At 41.5% G+C, this 26959-nt stretch overlaps 1 protein-coding gene across 3 annotated transcripts in view; it reads right to left on the minus strand.

Moving 5' to 3' along the window:
• Positions 1–26959, minus strand: part of Fmn1 (formin 1) — a 330990-nt gene that overhangs the window by 59714 nt on the left and 244317 nt on the right. For all 3 annotated transcript variants that reach the window (XM_038330188.1, XM_038330186.1, XM_038330189.1), the window contains one exon: positions 14997–15089. In XM_038330188.1, the coding sequence (XP_038186116.1) occupies positions 14997–15089 (93 nt within the window). The remainder of the gene's footprint in view (positions 1–14996; positions 15090–26959) is intronic.

Below are 26959 nucleotides of genomic sequence, written 5' to 3' on the forward strand. Positions count from 1 at the left end.
ATTTCTATTATTTGAAAAAGGTTGGTCATTTTTGCTTCCTTCCCCAAATGAAAGCTAATTGCTTTGGGAAAAGTCAGCCACCCAGAAACCACTGTACTGGGAATGAAAGCCCAAAGCAATGTGAAGTGCTTACTTAGAATCCCAGAGATACCCATCTAACCTCAAGCATCCCATCCAGGCCAGACCCACATATGTGTAAGAAAAAGCCATTTGTGAAACATTCAAGCTCTAGCCATTATAGGACCCCAAACAGACCTGCTGCAATAACCAGCCAACTGAGCCTTGTCAAGCCACAGAACTGTGCAAGAGAAACCAGTGTTGTTCTGAGCTACTAAGTTTTGAAGCAGTAGGCAATCCCTAACAAAAACCTGAAGCGAACACTGTGGCCATAAGGTCACAGGCTATAATTACAATCTCCTCTGGTGAGCTGAAGCTCCTGAGGCAAAACCTGGGGGCATCTTGCTCTTCACTGAGTGTCTGTGTCCAGAATACAGTAAGAGTCAAACTAATAATGAGCCAGCAGTGTGACTAGCTTCTCCTGTGTTAATAAGACAGAGGAAAGTCTCATGGTCAATACAGCATCATGGACAAAAGTAAATGCCAAGCACTGTAAGCAAAACTCAAAGGGACACGAAGGTGCGAGTGGGGGTGGGAAGTGGGCAGTGTCACACACCATCCCAGAGGGCTGACAGGCTTTAGTGACTTCACAGTTCCAATATATATATACATATATAGGCATTATTATTTCTGTCCTTGGGATGAAGGAAGTCAGCCTGTTTCCCAAGTCAGGAAGTTAGGAAGGGATTTGAACTCAGGTTTGCATAGTTCTAAAGCCAATCTTTTCATTATAGTGTCTCAGGAGACTACAACAGAAACAAGAAGACACTTGGACAGAGAGCCAAAACCCACCAGCTGAACGTTACCCAGGGCTGTCTACCTCCATTAATTGCTGTCTGCGTGCTGGAACCCATTTCACCACTGGTCCTGAGGCTAATTGCAATCAGTGCCTCAGTTATGAGTTCAAACCAGGAACCAATGCCAGAGGAAGCTTAAGACTGAGACAGCAGATACTCACGCGTGTATATTGTGCTAGCAATTAGGCTCGCTTCTAGAACTGTGAAACTCAAGGGAAGACGTTAAGGGGAGAAGAGTGCCCTTCTAGAAAGAACAGCCATTTCAAATAGACGTTCAGTGGCTTCCCATATGGTCTACTCGAGCATATTAGAGCCCTCTTGAATTTTAGCACAATTACTCATTCCACATTTCATTATTCTGGTAAGGAAACGGGATGGTGTGATGAGCTCAGTAGGCACATGGTTTCATTATTTCAATGAATAACTCAAATGTCAACATGCTCACGGATGCTGGGGGAGGATGGGTAGTTGGACACAGAGAAGGTCCTGGTGTCTGTTTTTCAGGTTTCCACCTCAAAAGGGTGAGCTCTAGAGGCCCGCCTGGCAGCTCAAGAATCTGAGCACTCATGTGTGGCTAAAATTATAAAGGAATGTGCACCGGCTGTGCTTACTCCCTGCAGGGAGAAAACTGTTTATCTCTACTTAAAATAGTTCTATCTACTCAAATATGCATTTTCAATTTTCAGAAGCAAATGGCAAGGTTCGAACAAACCTCCCAATGTTTGCACAAAACCTTTGAGTTCTTAACTCAAAGGCTTCATAAGAGAATTAGGAATGACATAGTCACACTGTCCAGCCTTGGTTTATCATCTTTTAAAGTTAGTATTTAAAATAAAATAAAACAAAAACAAAAAGAAGCAAATTCTCATCGTTCTCCAGTCTTCTAGAAATCAGAGCTCGAGTGCTGAAACTGTCAGCAGTTACCAATCCCAACTAAAGTTGTTAATTCTCCTCTTATTTACTGTCATCTCCCATCACATTAGCCATGGAGAGGAGGCACTAAACTGAATCTAAGAATAGTGTGTTTGCAGTCCAATCTAGAAACCACTAGGTGGCGATGTTGTAGATTTTGGCAGCCATAGTGTGTGATCCATAAGGTATTGTGTCTTTGATGGAATCATGCAGATTTCTTCTGTCACTGAGAAGTTACCGCAGTAATTGCAATTATATTTTAAAATAAAACATTTTTTTTTAGTGGCGAAAGACACAGCCTTGTTTTACTACAAGGACTCGGTACCTTTAAACACGATCAGTTACCTGGCTTCTATACTATGTTTATGATGAGGTAGACGTGTTAACCAAATGGAAGCTTTCTGTCCTAGATAAGTCCAGATCACACACATTCTTCTGTGTAGAGTTTGGGGGAGACAAACAGATAAACATGACTTCTTTCCAGGCGCGAAGGCAGTCCTTAGTAATCACCCCATTACCTTCGGGAGTTGGTGCCAAGCTCAAGACAGCACTGGGTGAGCAAACCTGTGATGGACTGATGAGCCCTGTTCTGAGCCATCTGAAAGGCCCGTGAGGAATGACTGAGAGCGTATGAGTAGGGATGGCTGATACATGCAGCACCAAGCTCTACACTAAACGTTTTCATCAGTCCTGGTCTCTTATTAGTGTTCCCGAGGTCCCTCTAAAGCAAAATGGCTCAGAGAAGAAACAATTTGAGAGAATAAAGTAACCACTGTAGAATTATACATTATCTAAAAAATCCTGTATTATATGATACTTATTCTCAAAATAGCTTGCAAATAGCACACAGGTGTCAAGTTCTTTCATCATTAAACAAACAAACAACAAAAAACAATAACTAAGTACAAGAGGAACCATGAGATAGTTGCAAGAAGATACCTATTAAAAACTCCACACAGGGCTGGAAAGAGATAGCTTAGAGGTTAAGAGCACTGGCTGCTCTTCCAGAGGACCTGGGTTTGATTCCCAGCATGCAGCAACTCACAATTGTCTGTATCTCCAGTTGTAGGGGATTTGATACCCTCACACAGGCAAAACACCAGTGTACATTAATAAATTAATTAAAAAAACTCTCTACAATGGAACTAGAAAATAATACATCGAGTGATGTAACCAAGACCTAGAAAGACAAACATCACTTGTTCTCTCATCTGTGGTTCTTAGTTCCAAATCTTCAGATGTGAGTATGTGAGTACTTACACCCTGGAGTAACAACAGAAACCAAGGAAGTTAACAGGGGCCCTGGGTGAAACCTAGAGAATGGAACAATAGGATGCAGGTGTGATGGACTGATGAGCCCTGTTCTGAGCCATCTGAAAGGCCCGTGAAGTAAAGTGGGAAATGGGAAAATATGAGGAAGGGGCTTTATCTGCTGGAAGAGAAGAAGGTCATTACAGAAGGAGAGGGGGGAAACACAAATAATACTAAGGATGTTTCATAAAGTCTCAAGGACTCATTTTATATTTACCTAAAATTATATGCAAGTGAGTGTGTGCATGCATGCAAGTGTGTGTGTGTGTGTGTGTCAAATCAAATTATTTCATTTGGGCTGACAACGCTCCTCACAAGAGCCATAGGCTAACAAAAACCTTAGTGCCTGGCATGAGAAACCACCACTCAAACTGTTGGTCGGGGTAGTCCAAGGAACTCCAAACAACATAGGTTATGATTGTTGCTCTTGTTGCCTCTCAGAGATTGAAAATTTCAGACATGGGACTTGGGAGATCTAAGCTATATCTAACCTAAGAGCCTCCTCCCTGAGAATCATCTTTCATAGTACCAGAAGAGGCTCTGCAAGCTGCCAAGGGAGGAGAACAACCAATAGTTCTATCCATCTATGATTCTATGGACCACAATAATCACCAGCATGTTGAGACATCCCTATAGCCGCAACAGTGGCTTTCATATCTTGGTGGTGACCCAACAGCTGTCTAATTAAGGTCAGTCCCACAGGAGGGAAATCGTGTCTGGTACTAGAAATCTAGCCAACTACTCAGAGCTAGTGAGGTCATGGATTTTAGAAGAAAACCTATGACTGTCACTTCACTAGACAGCATGATTCCTAATGCATTGTAATATTTACCCTTATTCCCATAGTTAATTGTAGCTCTCATCCCACATCAAAAACAAACAAAAAACTTCTTTTTGCAGCAAATGGAAACCCCAGAAAACCTCAATTGATTATAAATGCAGAGGTCAACTGCCCAGCTCCAATGGACAGATCTACGACATGACACCTGTACTCCAGTTTCAGGGAGCATGGTGGAAGAGAAAGCATAAAGACTGGAAGAGCCAGGGGACCAGGAAGTCAGCAGTGAGGTGGTGTCTCCTAGAAATGTCAAGGAAGCGACATCCACGAAAGCACAACAACATGGCTGCCTAAACAAGACCTGATAAATGATATACAATAGATATACTCATTCAGAGGAGGGGATTTCATAGGGAGAGAGGCGGGGATTGGCTCTCAGGGATGAGCCCTCTAATTGAACAGACTCAACAGGTTTATTTCTATATTTATGCTTAAATATACACATGTGTAGCAATAATACTCAGGAAAAAGAATCCATCAATTAGAGAAGGAATAAATGGTACATGGGAGGGGCTGGAGGGAAGAAAGGGAAGAAGGTCATATAATTATATTTTAATCAAAAATTTAAAAAATTATAAATAAAAAAATCTTGAAATGAAAAGCAAATAAATAAAACCAAAGAAAAACCTCCTCACAGTTGTTGAGAATCCAAAGAGGAAGTGATAGCTGGGCCAACAATTACTTGGTGTAAGTTATCATAAAAACAACTATTATGTAAGATGCAGAGGTCAATGCTGATCCCACAAAGTGCTCAAATATTCATCACTCTGCCTCCCTTTTTAGTATACATGATTTCTACTGTTGGAACATCAAATGGGATTCTTGATTGGGATTTCCCAAAAGTGGTCCCCAAGGCTAAGCTACTATCCAAGATTATAGCAAGTCTGTTCTTGTGATGTTTTTTCTATTTTATTTGGTGAGATATAAAGTGTTTCTTTTGCCCACCAGCGCCTTGGCACAAGGGGAAGTGAGTTATTAGTATGGCAGAGACTAGCACGGGGTATGAGGACATGCTGACATGAAGTGAGTTTCCCAACCCTCAGACTCCGTCTCCTTGGTGAGAAAGTAAGAGACGACAAAAGCCATCTCAACAGATTGCTGCTGTGGAGTGAAGGAAAACGCTCCAACTGTTAGGTCACACAGCACCACTACTGCTCCCCACCAGAATCTAGACTCTTCCCCACTGAGGTTGCCAGCACAAGACAGTATACTCTAAACCTATCATTTGCTTCTTTAAGGTCTTAGGGTCTATATGGTAACTTCGTGTGTGTGCTATCTCAGTTTATTCTTCACTGTGACACCGTAATGTGAGAATCACATTGTCAGAGGTATTTCTAAATGTGAGCAGAGACTCAAGGACATGGAGTGATAAAGGCAGTGCTTAGGACAAGGTCTTCTACCTTGAAGTACAATGATCCCTCCACTTCATTCAGAACTTGAAACACATACATTTTACAGTGCCAACGGAAAGGTACTATATTGCAAACCTAGGTCTCATGCCTGTCGTATAATAACACAAAACTGAAAGCATATATGTATGTAGATGTATTATTTTTAAAAGCAGTAACTACATTAACAAAAGTTTAACACAGAAATGTATAAACTGTCAGGACAGCAAAAGTAAATTAGAAGATTGTTGCTCAATATAATGACTACAACTTTAGAAGTTATCAAAACCCAGCGTTTGGGAAATACAACTTAATGTATTTTTAGCTCTTCCTAAAGAAACCAGTGACATACAGAAAGGGAATTTCCACGTGTGGATATGAAGGTGGTTACATAGAAAGAAAGGGCCCAACTCATTTATCCCCAACTTCTACTTGATCTGAAAGGGCCTATGGTAATCACAGGACCTTGAGTTCCTCCAGAGTAAAGGAAAGAAAGGGAGACCCAGCTCTTTCACTGTGAGCTAGATCTTAGTAATATTTGAATGTTTACATGACTCAAGGCCTTGCTCAAGTTTGTAAAAATGAATTTACATTTTAATCCTTGTCCCAATAAATCAATGAAAGAGTTCAGTCTCACATGCTTGGGGGGGGGGGTGGCCACATGAGTGTATGTGACTTTGTGTGTGTGTGTGTGTGTGTGTGTGTGTGTGTGTGTGCTAAATTTCTGTATTTTCACAGAGCATCTAGGAAGGGTTGACAAGATTTGCTTAACATCTCTCCAAACTATACCAGCAATCACTGTCTCTCATTGAGTGAAGTTCTGAGAAACTGCTAAAAATCTGAGGTGAGAGATTATGTTTTAATAGAGTTAAGGAACCAGGCAGAACCCCCAATACAAAAGTGGAAGCAGAAAGATCAGGATTCAAGGTGATCCTTGGCTACACAGTCACTTGGCACAGAGGCTACACTATGCTTCAATGAGATCCCGTTAACAAAACAACACTGAAGGAAAGGTTTTGATTTTCCTTTCCATTTCCTTCCTTCCTTCCTTCCTTCCTTCCTTCCTTCCTTCCTTCCTTCCTTCCTTCTTTCCTTCCTTCCTTCCTTCCTTCCTTCCTTCCTTCCTTCCTTCCTTCCCTCCCTCCCTCCCTCCTTCCTTCCTTCCTTCCTTCCTTATCCTCCTTGTCCTTCTTTTTTAGATATGGTATCATTAGATAGTCCTAGCTATATCTGAACTGGAACTTATTATGTAGACCAGGCTGGCCTCAAACTCACAGAGATCTGTCTGTTTCTGCCTCCTGAGTAGGGGGATTAAAGGCTGTGACATTATGCTTCACAAGTTAGAATTGTCAGATTCTGACAATAGTCTTAAGGCATGATTGATATTTGGTCTTACGCTTTGGTTATGGATGGAGGAGACTTCATGCTAGGGTAATTTAAGATACAGATTCCTTATCTTGTCCTGGGATGAACATATAGATACCAGAGCCTCTCTGTAATAGAAAGCTAAGGGACCAGCTTGAAATAGAGAGCCAGGTTTTAGTAACGGAAGAATAGATAAGAGGTAAAGTACTATGACGATTAATAATGATTAATAATGATTAATAAGAATCTAGACTCACTGAAGAGACAAATCTCTGGGTGCTACTGTGAGGGATTATTCAGAACAGGTTAATGAGGTGGGAGACCCACCCTGAATGTGGACCTTGTCATTCCCATGTCAGTGCCAGCATGGTACAACTTCCTTCCAGAAGCACAAACCAAACTTTTGTAGGTGCTGCTATTGATACAAACTCCAAAAACAGACTTAAGCAAGACATTAGAGTGACATCATTCTACAAAGCCAAGATATTCTGCTAACTTTCCTAATTTTACTGATCTAATGGATAGAAAATTTACCTTGCACATCTTCTATCCTAAGAATCTTTTCCTACGTTGTATGAGCAGTTTCTACAACTCTCCCAACCACAAGCTTTTTCTTCATTGATCAATGCCTGGGAACTTGTGTGGTAAAAGCTAAAAATTGGGGGTTTTGATAGTTTTTTTTTTTATTATCATTATAGTAAGGAGGTATACAGTACTTAGTGTTTTGTTAAGCTTTTTAAAATGAAGAGTGGCTATTGAATTTTGTAATATGCTTCTTTTTTTTTCTTACCATGGGATCCTAAGCAATGATCATGTGACTTTTCCCATTGGTTCCATTGAGCGTGATAGACAACTATACTTTGATTTTCTGATATCTAATTATCTTCATACTCTGGGAATAATTTCTATTTGGTCATGCGTGGAATATTCCTTTACACTGTGTGAATAACTGCCACTGTGATAGGGTTAATTAGGAAGCTGACTGGCCAATAGCTGAACAGGTAGAAGTCAGGCGGGACTCACAAGAAAAGGAGGAGTCTCAGAGTAGCAAGGAGACGCAGAGGAAGCAGCAGATGAACTTGCCATACAGAGAAAAGGTGCAGAGCTACATGGCAGAGAGTAGATAAGAAATGTGGGTTAATTTAAAATGTAAGAGCGATTGGCTGAGCATTTGTAATTAATAATAAGTCTCTGAGTGGTTATTTGGGAATTGGCTGGAGGGACAGAAAAATCCACCTACAGTCATGGACTAGCAGCTTTACAGACTTTTATAACAATGCTAAAGTTTGTCTATAGACCTCTTTAATATTTTTCAACTACTGAGACATTTTTCTTTTAGTAATTAATTATCGAAGAAAAAAGTAAAAAGATACCTAGAGTTAGTGAAAGCCGAGTGGATGCCTGGATTTTACAAAAACAGTAAATTAAAGATATCAGGGTGGGAAGAAGGTTGTATAAGGTATGAGGAGGAGGGAGGGGGAGAGAAGAGAAGGGAGGGAAGGGGAGGGATGGGAAGGTTGAGGAGTAGGAAGAAGAGAAGGAGGAAGAGGACAAGTGGGAGAGGAGGAAAGACTTTTCTTCAAGGGGTAAATATGAGCTCTCTGAATAATTTATACATGCATGAGAAAGAGGGAGGGAGGGAGGGAGGGAGGGAGAGGGGGGGGGAGACAAAGAGTCATCAGAGACCAACTTTTGGGACTCTGTTTATTCTTGTCACACCTTGTGTGTGGGATCCTGTGCAGGCCCCTCTACCTGCTAAGCCACCTAACGGACCCCCAAAATATCCATCAGAAAATAAGAGCCAAACTAAGCTTTTCAGATAAGCCTCTACTGACGTAACTTTCCACCTCCAAAGACTGGGATCACAGGTGCTCCTTTTGTTGATGACAGTGGAAGCCGGCCCAGCTAGCACTTCTTGAGTGCGTTGAGAGTCACCAGTACACATCCTGGCCTAGGAGCAACACAGCACACCAGCCACTCTTCTTTCCTCCACGGGCTGTGTGATGATTCCTTTCCTTTCACGGCCCCCACACGACTGCTTCTTTCCACAACCACCGAAACAACGCGACTCAGTTTTACTTCAATGGCCTTGAGGTTGAAGTTGGCTATTGTTCTGTTTAGAGGTTCAATTATGCCAGTGTTATCTGCCTTGAAGACTTTTAGAAAAGAATTTATTATATGCATATATCCAACAAAAGGGCTTTTACATGTAGGAGGCCTAAACAGCACCGTGGATTATAGGCTGAAAATATCTCTTGCTAGATTCTACTATGATTCTCTAATTCTAAACGAATTTAAACAGGAAAGCCACAGAGGGAAAATGAAAAACCCTCTAGGGACTTCACCCAATTCAGGGTGTTTGTTTACAAGTTCAACAGGCAGGGATAAATATTTATCATAGATCACGATAAGACTGTACCACAGGCTCAGAGAGACTGAAAAGTGAAGACGGTCAGACAGCCGTAGTCCCAGCTGTTGTGGAGGGCTTAGCCACTTGTGCACTGTAACTGCCCGCACTCAATGTGGGAAACCAGTTACTGGTTCTGTTTTATTTTCTAGCTTGGTAAAATTATTGGAGCTTTGAATTATTATTATCCTTATCATTATTACTATACAGGAAAGTTTCTGGACAGTAAGAAGAGTATTGTCTTAGCTGGTCAAAGAACCACAGAGAAAGCAGGGCCAGAGTTGCTCAATCAGAGTCAGGTTGAAATTTATCACCGCTCCCGGGTAAGAGAACATGAGATAAGGGCCAAGTGTGGGAGAGTGCTGTATTAGGGCCAGTTCTAGTTACAGCCTTCCCTGCCAAAGCTATAAACACAAATGGCCAATTTAACAACAAGGAAAGACCACCTATAAGATCTAGACCTAGGATCTAATCAGTTGCTCTGTGGCTTCTTTCAATTACAGGATCCCTGCTATGTTTATGAGGACTTTTAATGTGAGCATCATGGTCTTGAAGGCCATATCATTATTGGCCATGTTTGATCTGAGGGTGGGAAAGCACGAACTCAAACAAAACAAATGCCTACACAAGGTTACTTAGAGCTGCACTGTAAATTGGCATCCACAAGAGCCTACTGTGCAAGAGAAGGGAAAAGGTTCAGACGCCGCAGGGATCGCAACCCAGAAAGTTGGTGCCATTAAAAGGCCCTTTCTGCTTCGCTCAGGAAATGAAAATTAGTTGAGAATGAAAATTAGTACCATGGCTGTGTCAACACTACTTAAGGGTGTTCTGAGAAAGGAAGGATGATCAAGATAAACACATCGTCTCATTCAAGTGTGGCAACAGGATATGATTTACAAATGGAAAATTAGGCCATCATGATTGTTACAAAAACTGAATTGCTGCTTATATTTAAATAATTCCAATCACGAATCAACTGAGTCACAATGCATGTGACTTCTCAGGCTGTAAAAAAAACCATCTAATTGCTTAAGATTCTATGAGAGAGAAGACCCCTAACAGAAAACTAGCTGTCTTGCTAAATGCTCTCTGCACGGGCCCTTGCCACAGTTATGCTTCTGATATGACCCTGTACTCAGCTCTCTGCTACTTGGAGGAATCTTTTTATTCTACATTTTCCCTGGACTGTCATGTGCATCCCTATGTCTTAAACCACTAAGTTCATGGACTGCTTGGTAGCCACAGGCTGCTCTATGGCCCAACACAAACCTGTAAACTTTCTAAAACATAATTTTTTTGATTTCTTTTTGTAACTCAGTTGCGGGTTTCTTGAGTGTCAACTCTGTAGGTGACAGCATCATGTTGTAGTGTCACGAAGCTCTCTCCCGCAAACCCAGTCCCTCTGTGTGCCACATATGCACATCAAAGGTAGCATGTCCAGAGTTTATTTTATTCTCTTCCTTGTAAGTATCCAGCCAGTCATCTGTGCAAGAAAGGAAGAGTACCTTCTCCTCGAGTTTTGCTTTATTCTTGCAATGCACCTAATATAGCTCATTTGCATAATCTTTCCTTCCTTCCTCCCTCTCTTACTCCTTTCCTCCCTCCCTCCCTCCATCCCTCCCTCCTTCCTTATACCATCGTTATTTTTATTCAGGCTCTTTGAAAGTCTCTTGCTTCTTCAATTCTTTTTATATTATTGATAATTATATTTCCTAACAACAAAAGAAAAAGTCATCTCCCATCATTCCCCCACCTAACAAGATCACAGCTCAGCATGCACTTGTCATTCCTGTCCATAGTATTTTTCACTATTGTTTGTTGGGTATAATATGAATCCTGGGTTCGTCTAGTCCTAGGGTGAGTCTCTCCTCCTTACGGTTCTCTAAGTCTTCACATAAACTCAAAGATCTGGTCACACCAAGCCTCAGCCCTTCCCTGAACACATCACATCTTGGATTGTTACAAGAGTTGCAGTGCTCCCTCTGCCAAAGTGGAATTCTTCTGAAGAGCAGGGAGGTGCTCATCACTAGAGGGCCGCCAGGGAACACCATGAAAAGGAGGACCTATTTATCATAGGATGCCGACTCATAGAATGGTGAGTGTTTGAGATTGTCACTTCTGCCAGCAGTAACACCTCTGGAAAAACCTTACCAAAAAGTATTTCCTTTCTTAAATCTCCTCCCCAGCTCTGCCTGAAATATTGGGATTTTCTCCTCTCTGATCCAAATGCCCAGTATTCTACCAACTCCAAGACTGATGGAGATTTCACGTTTCAGCCTTTTTGATATCAAGGTATATCTTATGATCTACACATCAGGGCTTGGTTAGCAGCTATCTTTCCCTTAGAAGCACAGGTAATAGTGCAGCTACTCATGAGAATGTGAAATCAGATAAGTGTTATTCTAAATTGCCATAAAATATGATTGTCAAGGTCAATAATGCATGTTTGTGATGGGCAAAGAATTGTATGTTTTCTATTAAATAGAGAAACAGCTTTTAAAAAAGTATCCAGCAGCAGTGGTGCACACCTTTTATCCCAGCATTCGGGAAACAGAAGCAGGTGGATCTCAAGTTCAAGGCCATCCAGGACGGCCAGAGCTGTTACAGAGAAACCCTGTTTTGAAACAATCAAACAAACAACAGAACCCCAAACCAACACTAACAACAAACCGAACAAAAAAAGTAGTACTGTCTTCTTCCTGTGTTTCCATCATGATATACTGCCTAAACACAGCCCATGGACAATGGAGCCAAGTGAAACTAAAAACAAAGAAATCTTTTTTCTCTTTTCTTAAAAAGAAACTACCCTTCCGTCCCAATAATAAAGAGACATTTCATTTGTGTGTCCAGCAAGCGAGCAAAGCTATAGCTTCTAAACCATACTTAGGCAAGCATTCTGCATCATATAGGTCTCAGTTATATACTGCAGGACAACGAAAGCATGGCCTCATGTGGTACTGTGTCCCACTGTCACCCGAGCAGCCTGAGCTGGCAGTCAGACATAGGGCTGAGGAGGGTCCAGGGTGAGTCTGTGAACCCCGACACCGTGACCATGCTGCTGAGAAGGCAGAGGGGCAACCGGAAGGGCGTGGGGAAGAAGGCCACACATGGAACTTTAGGTAGTCTGGTAGTTACAATTGAAAAGAGGAATAAAAAGATTAATGCTAAGGCTGTATTTCACTTATGTTACCCAATAAATGAAGATACAATCACTTTACAACGCAATCCAGATTAAGAAAGTGGAAAGAAAGGATTTTCCCTGATTTAGTCATATTAGAGTTGCAACACATGGCCCATGTCTGCTGTATCAGACAGTGCAAGTCCAAGCTGATTTTATAAACTCAGCCAAATAAAAAGGTAATAATAACGCATTGCTTCTACGTGAGCTTTGCACCCCATCATGCTGGGAGCATTTAAAATTCCCACAATATTCGTAAGTTTGAAAAAAAAAACAGAACATAATATTCCCTCCAAATTCATTTTTGGGTCTTGTTTTGGATAATTTCTTTTAAAACCTTATTTGAGACAATTCCTGGCATCCTTTTCACCTTCCCTTCACTCTGTTGGCTAAAAGGGGGCTGGCTATAGCCCATCTTGGTCTAATAAGAAAGTCCTTGGTACAGATGTAAGAATAGAAATCACTTTAGAATGATCAGTATCTCATATATGGCAGGTTCTGAACACATATCTTTGAATATTCGTTAAAAAGTGAACTAAAGTTGACAACGGCAATCTACAATTTGAAATCCACAACGGCACTCTCTGGGGGGTGAGAACTGTTCCATTTCCTGGCCCCACTCTAGAGCTCCCACAGCCAGAGAAGCTGGAGGTTGATATAGAACTTGTTTTGGGTATTGAGACTTAGAACAGCTCTTCTGAAGCTGTTGGTCAATGGGGTTCCATAGAACCACAAGAATTAGAGGCTACTGTAAATACTCCTAGTTACCTTCAGAACCTGTTGGTGGGCATGAAATCCAATTGAAAGCTGAGGGGCTATTGGCATTTGATGGCTACCGGGAGAGAAAGAGTCAGTTTTCTTTAATGATGTGATCTAGTAGGGCAGGCCCCCTTCCCATGTGTAGTTAACCAACACAAACTGGATCCAATGGGTCTTTAAAAAGGAAGAAAATATAAAAGTTAAATAGGTAAGAAAGCAAGGATATAGAGAATGGATCTGGGTGGGTTGATCAAAATACTCTAATTTTTTAAAATTCTCAAGTACTACCTTAGGACTTGCTTTTTTTGAGCTACGAAATGCAGTAAATTTCCAAAGCATGAAGTTTTCAAGGTTCTATTCTATTCATATATACCTCTTTTCATTAAAGTATTAGAATTCTCCATGTATAAAGAAAGATTTTTAAGGCCATTAAGATATACAGACAGAAAAATACTCCAGTATATACATGTTAGAATTTTCCAGATATAGAATAATAGGAAGTTTTTAAAGTATAGAATCTAAGCCATATGTACCTTATTTCAAGTTCATTTCACATATGTGAAAAGAAAGAGTCTTATGAATTAAGCATAGCAAATGGAAGTATCTTCTGGCTATGGGAGCATCTACAGGTTATGTATGTATAGAATAACCACAAAGCAACACCTTTACCTTGATGACTCACATAAAAAACCTACCTAGTCACATGCACACAGAACAAAATATCTCAGTCTTTGCTCTCAAGGTGGTATCTAACCTTATCCATCACTCCCAACAAACATGAGAATCAGCAAAACCAACTCTTCCTTCTGCATTCACGAAAACAAGGCTTTGCCACAGAGGAAAGAGCAGTGATCTCTGCACAGAGAGAGCAGCTGGGATGGGGTTCCTGTGACTCATGGACTGGGAATTTCTCTGCTAATTTCCAAGGTGGTTTGGCCATACTTCGTCAATTGACCCAACTTAGCAGCCTTTTGTTGATGGTGTGGTATCATGTGGCCTTATTCAGTAATAGAAACAGCATGTTGAAATTTACCCAACAGTTCCCGCATGCATTTCCTCTGGCTTTCTAGTAAAGAAGAAAGCTCCCTCCAAAAACTCCACACTTCTTTTACTTTCAAATTTTAAACTGAATTCAGGAAATTAAAATAGGAAATACGTCAAAGCATTGTATTTTCCTGTTCACTAATTGCAATCAGTAAAAGCTTTCCAATTCTACCAAAAATATGGAGGAAGGCACAGAACAGGCAAAGGTTTCTAAGTAAGTGTTGCATCTCCTGGGTATGCCAAAGAGCCAATGGGTGCTGGGGCAGTGAATGATGACATTCACGGGGCCCCAGTTTACCTCTCTGTAAAGGAATGGAAAATATAATACAACGAACAACAAATTTCACGTTTCCAAGTTTCCACCCTCATGGGACCAGGAATATAATCCTCGCTGACTTGTCAGGGCTGACCACAAATCTGAGTGAGCAGTGGGGCTACGTAAGCCTTGCACGTCCACGCTGTGATCAGTTAATGTGGACCCAGGTCACCTGTGTGTAAGCCTTGCACGTCCACACTGTGGTCAGTTAATGTGGACCCAGAACACCTGTGTGTAAGCCTTGCACGTCCACACAGTGATCAGCTAACAGGGAGCAAGGACACCTGTGCTCTAGAGGTGACAGAGAAGTTTGCCTTCAAAATATTTCAAAAGCCGGAATGACGATGTATGACTGAAAGTGTGAAATGATCTCAGAAGGCAAAGATACAAAGATACAGGGCAACCCCATCTGCATTGAGGATGGAGCCACCACTGGAAGATGGACTATGGACCCAGTGGTGTTGTCTGTGGCCATCAGGGATTAAGTGGCAATGGGAGCCTCAGAGAGAGTGCTAACAAGAAGGCTCTTGAGTGTCCTGATGTGCAGCTGAGAAAGCCTCCTACCTTTCTGGAAGAAGTCCTCCAGCTTGTCCTTGAAAGGCTGCAGATACTCTTTTGGGGACTCCTTGCACACCAGCTTCATCTGTTGCTCACTTGCTGCAAAGAGAAGCATAGAACAGACTAAATCAGGAATAATTACTTGCTGAGATCCTGCTTGGGTACAGCGTTATGTTATCAATGGTATAGATTCCATATCAATCACAGTCTAACCAAACTCCATGGGAAAAAAATAGCACATTCTGTACCTCTAGTTTGGAACAGGGGTATGTGTAACATTTAATTTTCCTTTTAGCCATTCATAAAAAGTTCTATAAGTTGTGCCAGGTAAAATATTCTGCTTTTTTCCCCCTCATAACAGAGTGGAGTAGGTACCTAAGGATTGATCTCAGGGAAGAAAGGCCCCTGGCCTTCAGATTCACAAACCGAAAAGGATCTTGCTGAAGTTTCCACAATTCCAAACTCTCCAGAATCATCAAGTTAAAGAATCCTCATGCTCACGGACACTCCAGTCCAGTTTAGGAAGTACTGCATCTGCTCCTCATGCATCTCAGTCGAAACAAACAAAGGTCATTATCAAGATCAAAGTGCTGAGAGTCAGCCTAAGTCCTGCCACAGTGAACAGGACAGAGAACACTGGACCCCGACTGGCACCCACTAGCTCATCTATCCTCACCCAAACCACGAGCTCAGAGTAGAAAGTCATTAACAGTCAAGCTTGCCTAGTGACCCAGAGATGTGGGACATTGTAAAACTTTGGAATAAACAGAATACAAAATATAGAAATAAACCCACATGGAGGCTTTGCAGGAGAAATAGACAAATATAAGGAGCAGGTGACGTGTAAGATTGATTTGTCTGACCAGTGAGAAAAAGGAGGGAGGGACCTGAGTTCAGCGTGATAAATACTATTCTCAGAAAGCAATGGGCCACCCTCACACCACTCACCTAACACTTCACTAACACATGAATAATATCCCTTGGTTTGCTTCAGACACGACACCTAGAATTTATGACAAATTACTGTTTTGATAATCAGGTTGCCTTGAACCAAAATGTTCTGATTTCATTACATATAAATCATCATAATCAAGAGTTCACTGTCTCTAGGAGTGGTTAGCTCAGGCAAAAGATGTGTTTTCTGAAAAGCTTCTGTACCCTGATAAGTCTCTCTGCCGGCACAATTCCAATCTGACCAAATCAATAGGGATTAGAAAAAGCTCAGGTTTAATGGATACAATGCTCCCGGATGATTTTGCAGGCCGCCAGAGAGGAGATGGGAAAGGAGGACTGGAAAAACCCCATGTCTATTTTCTGGGGAGGGGCAGTTTAAATATCCTGTGGGAGTGGTCTTGAGCTTCTCTAGGGGAGGGGTCATTATTTAGTGAGAGAGATGGGGGAGGGGGCTTGGAGTGGAGCTTCCATCTGAACATTCTAGATTCTTTGCATATATGAATGCCAGGGGCTGGGGTGAAGCTTCCACCCTAACATTTTCGATATGCTTTTGGCGAGTGACTTCAACTATTGGTCATGGCCGGAAATTACTGATAGACCCTTGTCTGAGACACCAAATTAAACCTTGGATTTTTATCATAAACAAATTATGCTGCCTAGTTCAAATAAAATGGGAAACACCTAGATGTGTAGTGTACACCTGCAATCCAAGAGCTTGGGAGGCAGAGGCAGGTGGAGCTTGTGTGTAGGGGTAGACTAAGCTACACAGAATGCGCCAGCCTGTCCTGGCTCCATATGAAACCCTGTCTCCAGGGGTGCATGTGTGTAGACAAATGTATATTTTATATCTTGGAAGAATCTATAAACAAGAAGGCAAGGCATTTTGAACGTAAGCCATTGGGAAGGGACCTTTATTTACGTCAGGAACATTCTAAGCAGCCATTTGGTGTTTTTACAAGCAAAGTGATTCCCTATCCTCTGCAAGGAGACACCTGACACTTCTTCTGTCTGGGACCGTCTTGCCTTGAACTCCCATGGAGTCTCTAAAGGGCTCATGTTGCAGGAGGGAGTTAGCACAGTTGGCTTCACACTTTCCAATCGCAGTACTGGCAACCAGATTTCTAGACTCTTCAACTATGCTGGAGGACTAGAAGATGTGTTTGGGGAGGGAGCATTATTCGAAGCCATCTTGTGTGGTTCTCTAACCGCATCCTCAGGGTTCCAGGCCTTCATTGTAGGGCAAGGTTACTAGACCACAGTACAGGAGCACCCTTATTTGGGCTTCTACCATCATGGCTGCTTTCAAAGACTTCTGGCTAGAGCTTAAAAAGACTATCTACTGCTATTCACACAACTGTCCCAGGGCTGTCTGGGAAACCTGTCCATTGGTCTGCAGACTTTAACCGAATTCTTTTTTCTTACAGTTCACCAAGGTGAAAAATACAAATCCTATTTTGGAACAAACGAATGAATAACAGTTTCCTTAAAATCAGCCAAACCATTTCAAAATATTTGCTTCTGGGACCTGTGAGATGGCTTAGTGGCAGCTGCCACCGAGCCTGTTGCCCTGAGTTTGATACCTGGGCTCACGTGGTTGAAAGGGAGAATCAACCCTAAAATTTGTACTTTGTCCTCTGCATGTGTTCACACACAAATAAACACGCATGTATCCACAGAACCAATAAACATGCAAGATATAAAAGCAAACAAAAACATAAGTATTTGAACATTTTTAGCTTTCTTTGAAAGCATTTTTGATCTTCTTTCTTAAAAGTACTCTATAACTTCCCCACTCTGATCAAATTTCTCTTTCCAGTTTTCCAAGTATAAATAATTTGGACAATGGTAAACATCCTTCCTGATATCACTTATCTTTCTGAAACAGTGAAACAGAAATGTTCTGAGCTTGAGTGGTGTCAGAGGACAGAGAGAAAGGGAGAGGAAGTTGTAGACAGAACTGGAACACACCTTAAAGGCACAATAAACAGATCTAGATTATGGACTCAGGGTAGGGATGAAGGGTGAGAAAGCCATAATGGGTGATTTCAAGTCCACCTAAAAGGGATTAGTATATTTTAAAAAAAATACATTCATTTGTGTGTGTATTTTCAATGTGTGTGTATGTGCTCAATATTTGTGTTTATGTGTATGTGCATGCATGTTGAGGCCAGAGGTTGACACTGATATTTTCTTTTCACTCTCGGTCTTATTTTTCGAGACAGGGTGTCTCACGGAGTCAAAGGCAGGCCAGCCAGCTCTCAACCCCCACCCCCTCCCATCCTGTCCCTGTTTTTCCGAGCACTGGGACTACAGACCAGTACTGTCATGCCAGACTTTAACATGGGTGCTCGTGACCTGAGCTTAGGTCCTCATATGTGTCTGGCAAGCATTTCCTTGGCTGTGTCACTTCCCCAGTCCCTGGCTTAGTGAATTTTCATGACCTTAGCACCACCATCACCTCGTCCCAGGAGGCATAAGCAAGGCAGCAAAGGTGATCATATTAACTGTGCATTTCTAGAGACCAATGCACGGGCAATTGGTCACATAAACTTTGAATGAGCTCTGCTTTGAACCACCATTTGACAATGAACATTCAGAGAGACATACGTTTCTCTTGATATGCAGTTATGACCCTGAGAATACCTGAAGCATAAATCACTAGCTCTTGAAATTCAAAAATCCCTCACTGACATTAAAATTCCAGTAACAATTTTCAGAACTGCTTTTATGAGCACAAACAGTAAGTCATGTTATCGGTTTAGAAAACGAGATATAACCGAAAGCATGAGGTTGAGTCCTTCAAGGTCACTTCGGATCCAAGTGTGGCTTAAGGAAGCGCTTGTATCTATGGTCACCAAAGCATGACTTCTATAAAGACTGGCTATTGCAGCTCTTCTTTTGTCCTGGAAGCAGTGACAGATGGGATGCCCATAAAAAGGTTCAAATTTTATGAGCCATGTCACAGAACTGGAAAAAGCATGTGCTTGGACCAAGACTTCCCTGGACTCAGGTGTGCTGTGGCACCTTCCTTTCTGTATGACATGAGATAATGCATAAAAGTAGTCTGTAGAATGTGTAGCAACTGTAGGAGGAGGGCCAGCTTGTTCGTCCAGGCCACCCAGCTAGCTTAGACCCGAAATAATCATACAAGAACTATAATAATTGGGCTGGAGAGATGGCTCAGTGGTTAAGAGCATTGCCTGTTCTTCCAAAGGTCCTGAGTTCAATTCCCAGCAACCACATGGTGGCTCACAACCATCTATAATGAGGTCTGGTGCCCTCTTCTGACCTGCAGGCACACATGGGAGCAGAATATTGTATACATAATAAATAAATAAATATTAAAAAAGAACTATAATAATTAAATCACTGCTTGGCCCATTAGCTCTAGCTTCTTATTGGCTAACTCTTACATCTTAATTTAACCCATCTCCATTAATCTGTGTATCATAACGTGGCAGTGGCTTACCAGCAAAATTTCTGCATGTCTTACTCTGGCGGTAGATCCATGACATCTCCCTGACTCTGCCTTCTTCCTCCCACCATTCCATCCAGTTTTCCCTGCTTACCCAAGTTCTGTCCTATCAACAGGCCAAGACAATGTCTTTATTCATTAATGGTAATCACAGCACAGAGGGGACTCCCACATCAAGCAACTTTGAAAAATATTATTTGTTATTATGATAATCGAGTAAACTTGGTCAGGAAACAGTTCACAGTGGGGAGATTACAGTGTGATGACTGGGGACTAAATGCTGACGAAGCTGTGTGCTCAGTTTACAAAGGTATCACACAGCAGAGATCTCCCGTTTAGAAGATGGAAGTAGGCTGGTTACAGTCCACAACCCAAGAGAAGCTAGGTAACAAGGAGAACACTAAGAGAGACACACAGGAATCCTCTTAGAAGGGGAAACAGATAAGATATCCTGAGAAAATTGGGAGTAGGGGGAGGACAGAAGGGAAGGTAGAGAGAGAAGGAAGGGAATGGGGGAGAGAACATGAGGGAGAGGAATGACCAGTATGGGGGAGGACAGAGAGGGAGAGAAAGGAAAGAGCTATCTTTATTGAGGGAGCCATTAAGGGGCTAGCAAGAAACCTGGCACTAGGGAAATTTCTAGGAATCCACAAGGATGACCCCAGCTAAGACCCTAAGCAATAGTGGAGAGGACACCTGAACTGACCTTCCCCTATAATCAGAGTGATGACTACATTAATTCTCATCATAGAATCTTCATCCAGCAACTGATGGAAACAGATACAGAGAGCCACAGCTAAGCACTGGGCCGAGCTCCCAGAGACTAGTCATAGAGAGGGAGGAGTGAGAATATGAGCAAAGGGGTCAAGACCATGATGGGGATACCCACTGAAACAGCTGACCTGAACAAGTGGGAGCTCCCTGACTCTGGACTGACAGCAGGAGAACCTGCATAGGACCAAACTAGGCTCTCTGAATGTGGGTGACAGTTGAGCTGCTAGGGCAGTCTGTGGGGTCACTGGCAGTGGGACCAAGACTTATCCCTACTGCTTGAACTGGCTTTTTGAAGTTCAATCTCTTTTAAGGGATTACCTTGCTCAGCCTAGATATAGGGAGGAGGGCCTTGGTCCTACCTCAAAGTGATGTGCCAGACTTTGTTGACTCCCCATGGGAAGCCTTACTCTCCTGAGAAGTGGATGGAGGGGGTGCAGTGGGGGGAAGGTACAGAGAGCAGGAGGAGAGGAGGGTGTTGACACTGGGATTGGTATGTAAAATGAGAAAAGATTGTTTTAAAATAGGTTTTTTAAAGAAAGGGGGATAATATTTTTGAAAAATGGGGAAATAATGCCTCTCATTCCCTTGCTGAGATCCTACCACCTATTGTGAGAATCTTCTGAAGAATTTAAAAAAAAAAAAAAAAAAAGGTGAGCTGTCTTACAAAATCATTCCCCAAATCTCTGAGCCTCCTGGTTTTGAAACTAGAAAGTAAAAGCAGTACAAATGACAGGGGTCCCATGGGTCTGCTGGGAAGACATCTCTGCACCCCCACACAGGCTGGGGCTCCCGTGCGACCCGCTAGAATTAAACTTCTCCACAGGATCAAAGGAGAAGGCTGCCCTCCAACTGCCCCTGCATAGCTGCATGTTCCGGTGGCCAGCAGCTCACACACTCCAATTTATTAACTTGGCTTACCCAAGACTCTCTCTAACAGACAAACGGGAGACCTAAGACTAATTAATGATGACACTGGAGACTGGAGACGCACAAAGAGGCGAGGTCATGGACAAATCCGTAAATGCCATTCATTGTCCAACCAGAAGACTACTACACAGTCTTGCCAGACCACCAAAGTTGCCTTAAACGCAGTCTGTGCCAGGACCTCCAACATTAAAGCCAACCAAGTCCGTCTTCTTTTTTTTCTCTCTGTAAAACTTTCAACTATAAAAAACATGAGTTTCTAATGCTGACTACTAATCAGTGGTCATTGCACAAGGGAAGTGTAAACTGATACACGACGGAATCGTGGAGAATAAAATCAGACTCCATTTAAAGGCTGTGGACTGTGACTTCATGCAGTAAAAAGAAATTACGTTCTTGAATGTTTCAGGATTTCAAATGTCAAACTTCTAAGGTCAGATTGGTGGCTTTCTATTTTTGTCTTCTGATCTCTGAAAATGAAGTTCCTTGTGGCATGTTAAAAAAAGCAAAAGTAGGTTAGAAGGACATAGAAGCAACTCTGATACAATTGGTCAAAATCATACATATTTTGTTTCAATGTACATGGGAAATTCCTGTTAATTACTTTGAGACTGCTATCTAGACTCAGTCATAATGCATTGTGTGTGTATGTGTGTGTGTGCGCGTGCATGCGTGTGCATGTGTGTTACTGGGAACTGTATGCAGGAGGTGGCAAAGTCAATATATTTTACTTAGGATTTATGCTTTTCCAGTTTGGAATTGTCTTCTCTCTGCTAACTTAATTCTCAACTGGGAACCTTCAATGTTCCATGGTTCTGTGTTGGTTCTACTCATTCTTAAGTTTTATAAGATCTGTCTCTTCCACATGCTCCATGCTTAAAGAGCCAGCATTAAGGATTGTCATAGCAACATATCAACTTGTTTGCTTATAGGACATTTTTGTGTTGTATCAACGGGGTTGAGGTGAGAGAGAAAAAAATGGATCTAGGCTGTTAAGAGCCTAGGATGCTTTGTGAAGAATTTAATTACAAAAGAATTCATTGAATAAATACATCAAATTGATAAATGTCTGCTAAGCTCCTATGATGTGTGTGAGTTTGGACCAGATACTGGGGAGATGTCAGTGATAGAACCAGTCTCCTTCCCTCAGACACTGTAGGGCATGCGCCACGAGTGCTTCTTATATAGCATGTAGTGGTGGCCATTCCTAGGAATCGGAACTGCATGCAAATGTAGCACCACTTCTTGCCTGAGACACACCTTTCCCTCATCATTTCAGCTACAGGGAGCACAAAATTCTCTCCGCCGCTTTTCACAGTCAAGTAATACATGGATATGTGGGTTTTCTTAAGAGTGACAACATTTTTAGCTTTAGTCCCCCAAATATAATTTTGTTAAAATAAACTTTATGTGCAGGTATATTTAGGAATCAAATCTGGATTAATAGTTTAACCTACATACTTTATAATGATTAGCTTTGACCTAAACTATTCGTTACAGTATTCCCAATAATAAGATGCTAAAACAAAAATAGTATATCTTACTTTGGAAAGCAGCAACACAGAGACTTCTACATAAAGCCCAAAGCAGATTTTAAATTAATAAACCATTAAAACATTTTCATGTGCTTATTAAAGGCTGGCATTGGTGAGATGGTCCTGTTTTGTGGGTCTTCCATATCTTCCTTATGCCTTCTTCTATATGTCCTTCCTTCCTCTGTCCTCCCTCCCTCCTTCTCTCCTTCCCTCCCTCTCTTCTTTCCCTTCTTATACAGTACTAGAGATGGAACCCAGGGCCTTAAAATACTGGAGAAAAGGTCTAGCACTAACCTGCATCCCTAGCATGCAAATATGTATATGTATATATACATATATAATGTGTATATATTATACCTTTAAAGGCTATATAGAAAAGGCAATGTAAAGAGAGATTTAAACATGATTTAAATGAAAGCCAAATGATGCACTCTTAAAATAAAGCATGTATTTCTTGTGCATGAGTTTTCATAATCACATTATCAACATTTAACAGCATAGTGTGGTAATGGGTAGTAGTGATATTATCAGCAATCTTAGCCAGAGATGGGTGGGCAGGAATAAAGGGAAATTCTATTCTAAGAGAAATACACACAATACAGATTTGAAGGACACTGCTTTGTCAATGGGAGCGGGTCAAGAATCCCTCCAAAGGCCACATTTCTAGGTTCAATTTAGACAGATGTACACCAAAGACCAAGTTGTAGACAATCTATATGCAACCAAAGATGTTTCTTTAGCTGTGGCTTAGGGATTCAGCTGGTATGAGCAAATTATTTCTACCAAAGACTATCCATGCAAGAGTAAATATTTGTTCCTAAAGTTGTTAAAAATTTTTGAGTGGCCAACTGTATACTAGCAAATAAAACACAGGACTTAGAAACATGCACACTGGATCAGGATACTGGATCAGGATATTGCTTACCTCAGAATATTATAGAAATCATTACACAGACTGTTAAATGTATGTGCTTCTTTCTACCAGTACACAACACATAGTACCTCTTTCTCCAAGGTTAAATAGAACATTACATGGCGTTGACAGCTTTGGCATATTCCATAAAGTAGAAATAACTCAACTGTCCACCAATGGATGATTGAATAAATAAAACACATTTATATACATAATGAAATATTATTTGAACACAAAAATAATGGCATGTTTATACGTACTGCAACATAAACCTTTGAAAACATGATATTGAGTTAAAGAAGCCAATCATAAAATACTATGTACTATATGATTCTATTTGAAGTATTCGAAATAAACAGAATCAAAAAGACAGTGTAGATTAAGGTTGCCTAGGGCTAGAAGAGGAAGGGGTGTGTATGGGGGGTGCTGACTAAAATTTGCAGTATGGTTTTCTAGAGTAGTGGTTCTCAACCTGTGGGTTGAGACCCAAAGTGTCACATATTAGATATCCTGCATACCAAGTATTAACATCAGAACAGTAGCAAAATTACAATTATGAAGCAGCAATGAAATAATTTTATGGTTTGTGGTCACCACAACATGAGGAATTTATTAAAGGGTCACAGCATTAGGAAGGTTGGGAACCATTGATCTAGGCAGTGGATCTTTTCTCAAAAATAAAGGAAAAAAGGTTTTAAGGAGTATTCTTTTGCAAAGTACAGCAGTTAAAATATATCATATTCATATATATATATATTTGTATTTTGCAATGTTTTTAAACTCATATTTTAGTCTTTTGTTGTTGGGTGTTTGGTTATTTGGGATTGTTGTTACTGTTGTTTGGGAGGTGAGGGAGGTCATTTGGGTGTTTTGAGAGACGGTATCAGAATGGAAAATAGGCTGGCCTTGAACTCATTATGCCATCACTTCTGCCTCTCCTGAGCACTGGACCACTGGGGTTCATACCACTATAGCCAGCCTGTTGTTAATCTTTTGAAATGTGTGTGTGTGCATGTATGTGTACTTGCACGAGTTTGTGTGCACTGTGTTCATGCAGGAGTCTACAGAGGCCAGAAGAGGTCATCAGATCCTCTGGAACTCAAGTTGTAGATGGTTGTGAGCCACCATGTGGGTGCTGGAACCTGAAGCCAGGTTCTGCATACGTGCAGTAGAGCTTGTAACCACTGAGCCATCTCTGCTGTTTGTGTTTTAACTTTTTAAATGCTAACAAACTTAATTTATTTGTATTGCTTGTGATTCTCTTGTCAAGTTATAGTTATTTTTAGTAGAAATTTGTCAGCAGTTGTTGCTATCTTTTGAAGGTAGACTATCATATTTGATTTTTCAAGTATTTGAAAATCACAAGCTTGTTTCCCACCTCTGATCTGCAGGTTAGTTCTGTCCCACATATACTGTAACTGTGATGAAAGTCATAGTTGCACCTAAGGTTCTAAAATTCACCTTCTAAAAGAAGCACAAATAGGCTATTTTTCTTGTACCTGTTCATTTTGGTTTCAGTTTAAATCTGACAACTACCTTTTTGTTTTTTTGATGAAGAAAATATAATTCATCCATTAGCCAAGTGGTGGAGGCAGAAGCTGGTGGATGTTTGTGAGTTCGAGGCCAGCCTGGACCACAAAGCGAGTTCTAGGACAGCTAGGACTGTTATACAGAAAAACCATGTCTTGAAAAAAATTGCCAGTTTTATCCTTGCATATTTCTTTTTCCTTGAAGAAACTTTACCCCCACCAAGAAACTGAAAGTGTCCTCTGAAATTACTAGGTCACCCATTCTTTGCTTAGTGCGGGAGCCAGCAGCAGGACTCCCTTGCAGGCTGCTTTCCCTTTTGTGTCCTCCTGGGAGTTGTAGCTCCCAGTTTTCTTTGTTGTCTTTGCTGCCTGAGCTTTCTGGTCCCTCCTGGTGGCTGTTAGGGACTGTGGACACCCAGACTCTGAATTTCCTGTGACCCCCTGCCTGCAGGACTAAATAATCTGTTTTCCTATGCTTGTAGCTGCTCTGAGCAAACAACTTGTTTTGCAGCTGCTCTGAGCACAAGACCCTCAGGAGTTCCTGATGGCAGGGAAGTGGTTTCTAATGGGCTTGCAGCTGAGATTTAGGGCATGGCCATTAGTCAAGGAGACCCTATATAAGCTGCCCCGGACCACAATAAAGGGGGCATTCTTGGCTGTCTGTGTTCCTTGCCCGACTTGCGAACCATACTGTAGCACGTAGTGTATAGAGCAAGTGTTGCACTACAGATGGCTTCCTATATTTGGCCATTAAATGTGAATATTCTTTTGGGTTTCATACAAGGTTTCTTTTCTTGCCATGCTATGCAATCTCATCCCAATAAATGTTTCAGTGACCATTTATAGGCTGCTCAACATCAAGCGTCTTGCCTATAATTTCACATCCTGGTGATCTCTTGGATTCACTGATATCTATTATTTGTACCTCCTGAACTGTTCTTCCTATGCGCACTATTTATTGTCCCTGATTTGTCCCTATACCAGAGGCAAGTAGCTGTGTAAGATCTGACAGTATCAGCTCCCTATTTACGTCCACCATGGCTTCCATAGAGTTTGTCTCTAATTACTCAACCAGCCCACATGGCCCTAGAGGTGCTGGTTCCTGCTCTCTCCCTTTCAAATCCATGATTCCCCTCTATTATTATTATTATTATTATTATTATTATTATTATCATTATTATTATTGTGTGTGTGTGTGTAGCTATAGATAGATTACACATCTCTAATGGGTCAAACTCTCCAATGAGTTCTTGGAGTCATGTACTCTGCCTTCCTTGAATACAAGTCTAGATAGGTATTATTTGATATCCCAGCTTCAGGCAATGAATGATATGCTATCTTTCACGGGAGAGGAAGAGTCTGATTCACCTTAAGAAGGTGAAGTGATTCTAGAAAGGCAAGGGTAAAAGGACAGGAACAAGTGACTGGTGAAGGATGGCTTCTATCAGACCTCACAACTCCACTAAAGCCTCCCGCGCTCACACTGCTTGCTGTGAATAGAAATGGAAATGTGCTTAGAGATGGCACAGAGCAAAGAGGCTTCATAAGGAGGAAGACGGGCACCAATGTCCCCCGCCCCCTTTTTGGTTTGTTGAGATTCCCAGGGTTTCTCTGTATAGCTTTGGAGCCTATCCTGGAACTCACAGAAATCTGCCAGCCTCCAGCCCCTGAGTGCTGAAATTAAAGGCATGTGCCACCACCACCCAGCCCGATGCACTTTTCTAGTAGCCCTTAGCATCCTATGGAAATGGGATGTTGTGGCGAGTAGCTTTTAAGTCACAGATGCAAGATGTCTTAGCCTTACTATGATCGCGCATTTGCCAAATACTCATATATTGAAAACTTGTGTTGGAATTATCTGCTGT

This window comes from Arvicola amphibius, chromosome 5 (genome assembly GCF_903992535.2).
Source record: "Arvicola amphibius chromosome 5, mArvAmp1.2, whole genome shotgun sequence".
Taxonomy (NCBI): domain Eukaryota; kingdom Metazoa; phylum Chordata; class Mammalia; order Rodentia; family Cricetidae; genus Arvicola; species Arvicola amphibius.